Raw genomic sequence first — 8790 nt, forward strand, 5'->3', positions numbered from 1 at the left:
GCCCCGCCCCCGAGCAGAGCCCCGCCTGCCCCCCCTGCTGCTGCTCCGGCGTCTCGCTGCCCCATGGAGCCAAATCCTTGGCTCGGGAGGCTAGTGTCGGGTCAGGTGCTGTCCAGCGTATGTAGCATGCAGGTCATCGGCAAGTCTCAGCCATTGTCCTTCCCGGGTGATTGGAGCCCTTACACTTTGCTTCTGTATTTTGCGCGCTCTCAGTACTTTTATTTTTATCGTCAGAAAGATGGGATGTTACTCACGAGCCCAAGTGTTTAAAGGGAAACTGCTGTCAGCAGCAGCGCTTGGTGCGAGGCGTCCTTCTGGAAGGCGGAGCCCTGGTGCGTGCAGCCCTGGGGACCGAGCGCGGGTCTGCTGCCCCTGGCGCCCTGTCCCGCACTGTCGGCGGCGGGGAGCTGGAGGCCAGCGCAGACGTGCACGCAGGCTCTGAGCGCTCCTGCAGTGGACTGCTGTTGGCCCTGGCTGTGTTTTACCGACCGGTTTTACTCTGGGAAGGTCTCGAGGGGCGGGGTTCTTCTCGGCACCCCAGTTTGGTTTCTTCTGTTGGTTGGTTTTATGGTTGTGTGGTGGAACCTGCTTTTGCATGTTTACTGACCACGTGTGGCTTTTGCCCTGGACTGATCTGTGTCCGGTTGCTGATGACCCTTTCCTTCCTGATGCTGGAAGACACTTGTCCATAGCTCCTACCACCCTGGAGAAGGGTTTTCTGGCTCTAGCCAGACGGAGCAGTGACTATGTCCCATTTACCTGTGAGGAAACTGGTACAAGAAGGGTGCTGGCCACCTCCTGACCCAGTGGCCACTCTAGCCAAGAGCGAAGAGATTGGCCATGGGGAGTAGACACTGGGAGCACCCTGGATGGCTGGGCCAGGCTCTTGAGTGCACTTTCTGCTGCAGACCCCTGCCTGTACATCCCACGCTTCGCCCATCTGCTGGAGTTTGGGGAGAAGAACCACGAAGTGTCCATGACGGCCCTGCGGCTTCTGCAGCGCATGAAGAGAGACTGGATGCACACGGGCCGTCGGCCCTCAGGGCTGTGCGGTGCAGGTGAGGAGGGGGTGAGTGTGAATGTGGAGGGGGTGAGTGTGAATGTGCACGCACATTCCTATTACGTGGCAGTGGGGAGGTGTGGAGAAGACGTAGGGTGGGGGCTGGGGCAAGGACTCGCATGGGGGGGGGACCAAATATAGCCACAGGTGGGGCGTTTGCCTTCTGACGTCGGGGCCGGCACAGGTGTCAGGTGAACAGGGTGGGGTGGGGCCCTGTGATCGGAGTGGCCAGGTATGGCACCTACGAGGAGGGGACAGTATGAGGGATCCTCTTGATGCTGTATGGCATGTGGTGACGGATTGGGGTCCTTACGATGGAGGTGGCGCTGTTACGGCACACAGAGGGGTGGGGCAAGAAGGAATGAGGTGCTGTCATGTGATGTCGAGGTGAAAAGTCCCCAGTACTTAAGGCATGTAACTGTGAGGCACCAGGAACACCTTCAGGGCTCGCTGTGGGATAGCCTGCTCCCCAGGGCCTGCAGCAGCCAGAACCACCCTGCTCTCCCTAAACCTGCTATCCCTCCCTCAGCCACTCCACAACTCAGTGCAGGGAGTGGCAAACCCTTTTACATACATGGTGTCATGTACCGGGCAGTGTGCAAGTCCAGAGAGGCCAACAGTTGAGTGGCCATGACACCTCTGAGGAGCTAGGGAGGGTCAGAGCCCCTGTGAAACCCACACTGTCCCATGGAAAGCCCCGGGCAGGACCCATGCCACCCCTCCAAAGATGCAGGTGGGACCCACATCATCCCCCACAGAGCCCTAGGCAGGTCTCACACCTACTCCCTCTCAGTTCAGGCAGGACCCATGGCATCTTACCCACCACTCCCTCCAAAGCGGTCCCCCCTAAAGTCCCAGGCGAGACCCATGGCCCTGGTGGCTTTGCTGAAAGGCGATGTGGGAAATGCCCGCTGCGCCCATGGCAGGGCCTGCACCAGGTGAATCGGCAGCAGACATGAATGGGTGGCAGGGGCTCGGGCTGTGCTAACCCTCCATGTGGATGGGGCGTGCCCACCAGTGTCTGCTGAGTCCCAGTGTCACCAGTCATTTGCTCCTACAGCTCTTCTGGTTGCGGCCAGAATGCATGACTTCCGGAGAACTGTCAAGGAGGTCATCAGCGTGGTCAAAGTGTGTGAGTCAACGCTGCGAAAGAGGTAGGGACACACTGCCAAACCCAGGACAGCAGGCCTGTGGTGACCTCTGCTGAGGCAGGGCATTCAGCCAGGCCTGCACTCAGCTCTGAGCAGGGTCTTTGAGCCTGTCAGCACGGTATCCTCAGGGCTGGGCTGGTGGTTCCCCATGTGTCTCTCTGTGAGTCCACATCCATCCATTGTGGTCCTCCTCCCCAGCATGCTCAAAGCTCGGCTGCCTTGTGTGTCTCCGTGTGTCCATGTCCCACTACCCCCGCAGGCAGTAGCACAGGAGGAGCGGGCCTAGCACTGCTGGTGGTTCGGTTTGACCTGGGTACCCTGGACCTTGAAGCCTGCGTAGGCAGATAACCAGCAGTGCCAAGGGCTTCAGTGGGAAGCTAGGGTTGTGGAGTTGCCCCTCAACCCTTGTCCAGCCACACAGAGCCCATGACAGTCCAGCCCATTGAGCAAGAGGAGCTGGGGTTCCTCCTGTGCCTTGAGGTGTTGTGGATCACTGCCTGGCAGGCTCGAGGCATTCACCAGTCACTCTCTTTAGAAGCTCCTGGGCAGTGCACACAGCTCACCCTGCTCGCTGCTGACCGAAAGGTTAGGTGTGCACCGAGGGTGCCTCAAGGCCTTGAGACCTGCAGAGCCAGGCTGCGCAGGCACTGGACACACAGAGCAGACAGCAGCTGTTTGTTTTTCATTTTGAATTCCTGCTAGAATCTCTTCTAGTAAATGTTTTGAGAATCCTGTGACATGTAGAGAGTTGACCAGATTAATCAGAGTCCTTCAGCTATCAGGAGCTGGCCTGGCTGGTCAACAGGGCCAGGCAGGGACCAAGAAGCCTGCTTGTAGATTCGCATGCTGCCCCCCATGACTGCACCCCTCTGAGAAACCCCCGCTTTGGGCTGTCACGTGACCACCTGCATGTCTCAGGCTCACCGAGTTTGAAGACACCCCGACCAGTCAGCTGACCATCGATGAGTTCATGAGGATTGACCTGGAGGAGGAATGCGACCCGCCTTCGTACACAGCAGGCCAGAGGAAGCTGCGGATGAAGCAGGTGGGTGTCCTGCCTCCAGCCGTAGCAGTGGGCAGGGGCCATCTCTCCTCAGTGGGCCCGGTGTTTGTGGCCACTGAGGAGAAAAGGCGACTTGCGGGTTTAGAACTCCCAAGTGGAGGTCTGGATGCTCCGCTTGTTGAGGTTTCTGGATCCATTAGAGTGGCCACTCTGGGTCACTGGGGAAGCAGGGTCAGGTGTCACACAGTGTGGGCCAGGTGAAAGGGCAGGGCCTGGGTGGAATGTCTGTAGGTCTCAGGTGCCTGTGGAAGTTGTCCTGTCAGGCCCATGCTGTCCGGGGCCACTTGCTACCCACAGCCGCCCGGGATCACTGCTACCCACGGCCAGAGTGGTGGCTCACTGTCTCCCACAGCCTCCAACGAGGCTGCTCACGCTGACTAAATGATGCCCTGGGCAGGAAGCATCCCCCTGTCCAGTACATCCAGCCTGGGACACCCTTTCCACCTGACACACCCAGCGTGGGACATATACTCCTCTTGGCCCCCTGTCTGTTACACCCAGCTTGGGACATGCACATCTATCTGGCACACTTAGTCTGAGACATAGACTGGCGCAGCCCCCATGGCACACCCAGCCTGGGACATAGCCTCGCCCCTACCTGGGAGATACTGCAGTTCATTTCTATTCTGAGATGTCTGAAAAGGCTCCGTGTTCTGCGGAAGGGCGGTATGACCTTCCATGGCGCTGAGAGGGTTTGAAGCAGTGGGAGCTCCTCATCTAGCCTATCCCCCAGCACTATCGGCACCCTCTCGTGGGCTGCCTGCCTCTCTGAGGCCTCCTGGCTCCTGAGGGCCTAGGCCTCTGCTGCCTTCCCCCACATCATGTTCCTCCTTCCCTTTCATAACCTGGCCCCTCTCTTGCACCTAGAGGTCTCAAACTTCTGCTCCTGGTGTCCATGGAGTGGCCTATCCAACTCTGCAGGCCACACCTGACCGCTTCCCCCTCTCTTGCAGCTGGAGCAGGTTCTCTCCAAGCAACTGGAAGAAGTGGAAGGTAGTATCGGGCTCACCACTGAGCATTCTGTTCCGGTTCTCTAAAAAGGGGCTTCCTGCTTATTGCCACTTTCTCACTCAGGTGAGATCTCCAGCTACCAGGATGCCATCGAGATTGAGCTGGAGAGCAGCCGGCCAAAGGCTAAAGGGGCCCTCGCCACCCTGGCCAAAGACGGTGAGCTGAGCCTGTTCTGTGGCTAACAGTTTACACCCTCCACTTGCCTGTGTGACCTCCTCACTAGGCACCACCTAGGCCTGTAGCCCTCTAGCCCCAGCATACTGTGCCCCTTAGACACCCATACCACCTGCTGTCTTGCCCCCAGCCCTATGCCCTGTCCCTGTCCTGACGGACATACAGTTTCCATCCTGTCCTTGACTGTCAGTGTCCACGCTGTACGGGTTCGATCCCTCCTTGCTGCCGTTGAACTTACTTCAGGACAAGGCGTCATGGACACTAGTGCTCCCTGTTGGCCGTCGTCCTCGGCCTGTGGCTTTGGCTTCAGTGCTTTCCCAAGCTGGGTGCCCGTCCGGCCCCTACAGCACTCGTGCTGGCTCACTGGTTCTGTTGTCTTCTCTCTGGCACAGTCAGAAGTCGTATGTTCCTGAGTCCTGCTCCCTGTGGACATCCCAGAATGTCCCAACTCTCCACTACGAGCTGCCTCAGGCATGTGTGTGTCTGCACGTTTGTAGGATGAGGTGGTTTCTTCTGGATGGGTCATTTCGTTCCTTACTCTGTGCTTTCTGCTGAGAAATCAGGCTCTCTGGCCTTGGTCTCAGCCACTCTCCTTTTAGCCCTGAGAGCTATTTGTAGTCATGTCCTGGTGGAGGAGGACCTTGACTGTCTGGTTTTGTTGTGGGTAGGTGCCATCACACACACTATAGCTCATAGCAGCCTTGAACAGCAGGTCTGACCTGGCCCTGTCCTGGCCGTTCTCACCCTCTCTGCCACACTGCAGGTCCTTACTGTGCTCACTATACTAGTCCATCTTGTTGAAGAGCCTCCTTTCTTTTTCTGCCCCTTCACTCTTCCTAGCATCAAGTCCTCTTTCAAGGACTGGCCCCTCCTGACAACATGCCCAGAGTTATGTGAGGTGAAGCTTCACCGTCCTCACCTCCAAGGATTGCTGTTGTTAGGTGCCGTTGAGTCAAGTACAACTCACAGCAACCCAAGGAAAAACAGGTCTGAACCGTGTCCTAGCCTGTGCCATCTTTACACTTCCTGACACACAAGAGCCCTTTGGGACAGTCACTGTGTCAGTCCACCTGGTCAAAGGTCGTCATCTCCTTCATCAACCCTCTCTGTCTTTCTGAGCACCATGACCCTCTCCAAGGAGTAGCCCCCACTCCCAGCAACATGTCCAAAGTATGTGAGCCAAAACTTTTATCATCTTTTCCTCCAAAGAGCTCTGGCTTCACTTTCTCCAAGACATATTTGTTTGTTCTTTTGACAGTCCATGTTCAGTGTTCTTCTCCAGCACCGCAGCTCAAAGGCATCAGTTCTTCTGTCATCCTCATTCATTGTCCAGCTCTCATGCGTAGCAAATTATCGGAAAGATCACATAGGATTCAGATACACCTTAATCCTCAAACTGACATCATTATTCCTCAATAATTTGGAGAGATCCCTAAGGGCAGGCTGTCTTAATACAATACGTCTCCTCATATCCTGACTGCTGGTACCAAGGATGTTGATTATGGATCCAAGTAACATGAAGTTGTTGACAGTTTCAATCTGTTCTTGGTCTATCATGATGTTGCCTATCAGTCCATTGGTAAGAATTTTTGTTTTCTTAATGTTGAGATGCAGTCCATATTGAAAGCTGTATTCCTTGATCTTCTGCAACAAGTGCTTCCAAGTCCTCACTTTTAGCACGCAAGGTAGTGTCATCTGTGTAATGCAGGTTATTGAGGAGTCTTCCTTCTGTCTTGATGCCACATTCTTCTTCAGAGTTCACCTCAAATAATTTTCTCAGCATACAGATTGAATAAGTATGGAGAGAAAATACAAACCTGACACACTTTCTTCTGGTCCAGGTATAAGTTTCGCGTGAGCATAGTTAAGTACATAGGGGCTCCCATTCTTCTCATTGTTAACCATAACTTATTTTGATCCACATACTCATATGCCTTTGCATAGTCAATAAAGATTAAATAGACATTCTTCTGATGTTCTTTACTTTCAGTCAGTATCCAGCTGACAACAGCAGTGATATCCCTGGTGCCATGGCCCCTTCTAAATCTTGCTTGAACTTTTAGCAGTTTCCTATCTATGTAATCTGACCATTTTTTAATGATCTTCAGCAGTATTTTGCTTGCATGTGAGATGAATGATATTGTTCAATAGTTTCCACATTCAGTTGGCTCACCTTTCTTGGGAATAGGAACAAATATGAGCCTCTTCCAATCTATTCGCCAGACAGCAGTCCTCCAAATTTTCTGGCATAGACTTGTGAGTGCATCCAAGGATGCATCTGTTAATTGAGACAAGTCAATTGCTATTCCGTTGATTCCTGGGGCCTTGTTTTTTGCAATGCCTTTAATGCAGTTTTCACTTCTCTTTCATTACAGTTGGCTCTTGTTCATGGGGTACTCTTGAAGTTTCTCAAAGTCAGTCAGTTCTTTTTGCTTCAGTGGTTCTGTGTACTCCCGCCATCTTTTTTTTTATGCTTTTTGGGTCCTTCAACATATTGATCATAGCATTTTTTAATATTATGACTTGTTCTCTCAGCTTGAGAAATGCGGAGCAAATTCTTCCCTTTTCATTCTCCAATTTGAGCTCTCTGCACGTTCCATTATAATACTTGTCTTCTCTAGCTACCCTTTGAAATCTGTTCAGCTCTTTTACTTTGGTATGTTTTCCCTTTATTTTGGCTTTTCAACCCTCCTGTGCAATCAGAGTCTCTCTTGATAGCCATTTTGAGTTTTTTTCTTTCTCCTCTGTGTTTGTAATGACCTTTTGCTTTCTTCATGGATGATATTGTTGATGTCATCCCATAACTCATCTGGTCTTAGATCATTGGTGTTCAGGGCTTCACAACTATTCTTTAGATGATTTTGAAATTTAGATGGAATAGACTCAAGATTATATTTTGGTTTTCATAGAACTGTTTTAAATTTCTTTGGCCTCAATTTATACTTGTTGTTACGTGCCGTCAAGTCACTTGTGACTTACAGCTGCCCTTTGTACAATAGTCCTAAACCCGTTTCTATCCTTTGGCATTCTTATTGTCTCTTACACACCTGTCCCTGTTACCCCAATCACTGAATCAATCCATCTCAATTTAAACTTGCACTTGAGTGATCTGACCCACAGTCCACTCTTGGCATGGTCTTGCCTGCCGATACTGAGCTTTTTCCAACGGTTACTTCCAGAGATGTAGTCAGTCTGATTCCTATGCAAGCCCATCAGGTGAGGTCCATATGTAAAGTTGCCGTTTATATCATTTTTAAAAAGTCTTTACAGTGAACAAATCATTGAAAATACCAAATTTGATCATTCTGTTTCCAGCCTCTTTCCTGTTCACCAAGTACCATATTTTCCAACTACCGTTCCTTCTTCACTGATTCCCACTTTTGTATTCCACTCACCAGTTAACATGTAATATATCTTAATTGCATGTTTGGTTAACTTTGGACTGCAAAATTTGGTAAACATTTTCAGTTTCTTACTCTTTGGCTCCAGATGTAGGAGCATGTATTTGAATAATTGTTATATTCCTTGAATGTGTCTGAATATTATAGACCTTGATGTTGACTTTTGACTATGAATGCAGCACCACTCTTCTGCATTTCATTCCCAGTGGAGAATACCATGTGATTATCTGATTCCTAGTGGTCAGAGCTGGTCCATCTCATCTCTCTAATGCTAATATGTCCATGTTCATGCATTCCATTTCATTATTCATGATTTCTAGTTTTCCAGCATTCAAGCTGCATCCATTCCATGTTCCAATTATTAAGGAATGTTTACCATTATTTTTCCTGATTTTAACTGACTTCCATTCTGGGCTCTATCACTACCCCATAACTATCCACGTTCCTCCATGTCATTCTGTATCATTAAAATATGATTACTCCTTTTGCTTTTGCAAAACAGATGAGAAGCAACAGAAAGCTCTTGTTATAAATGTTGATTGCCACTGAGTCAAGCACGACTCACAGTGACCCTATGAACAAGAAGCCTGAAGCCTTTCTATAACTATTGACACTTATCAGAGTTCATAGAGTTTCCAGAGGCCTGTTGTTTAGGAAGTTAGCATGTTATTTAGGATGCTACTTCTGCTTCCTACTTGTTAGACTTACAAGGAAAAGATTTTTTTTCATAGAAGCTGATGTGCCTTCTTTAGCATTAAAGACACATTTTTATGTTGTAACTTTAATACGGCCATGGTTTTATTCTTTATAAAAATCAAGTCTGATGTGAAAGAGACAAAATAACTTGTTATTCAGAACTATTAGACAAATATTTTCTAATCAGAAAATATCTTCCAAATGGTTATTAAAATTTAAAATTATTTAATACAT

General features: G+C 50.4%; 1 protein-coding gene across 2 annotated transcripts in view; it reads left to right on the forward strand.

The window, feature by feature from the left end:
- Window positions 1-8790, forward strand: part of BRF1 (BRF1, RNA polymerase III transcription initiation factor 90 kDa subunit) — a 71459-nt gene that overhangs the window by 46730 nt on the left and 15939 nt on the right. For both annotated transcript variants that reach the window (XM_006902686.1, XM_006902687.1), the window contains 5 exons: window positions 909-1058; window positions 2121-2214; window positions 3130-3256; window positions 4228-4267; window positions 4349-4441. In XM_006902686.1, the coding sequence (XP_006902748.1) occupies window positions 909-1058; window positions 2121-2214; window positions 3130-3256; window positions 4228-4267; window positions 4349-4441 (504 nt within the window). The remainder of the gene's footprint in view (window positions 1-908; window positions 1059-2120; window positions 2215-3129; window positions 3257-4227; window positions 4268-4348; window positions 4442-8790) is intronic.

Source organism: Elephantulus edwardii, unplaced genomic scaffold (genome assembly GCF_000299155.1).
Source record: "Elephantulus edwardii isolate Elephantulus edwardi_28Jun2011 unplaced genomic scaffold, EleEdw1.0 scaffold00440, whole genome shotgun sequence".
Taxonomy (NCBI): Eukaryota; Metazoa; Chordata; class Mammalia; order Macroscelidea; family Macroscelididae; genus Elephantulus; species Elephantulus edwardii.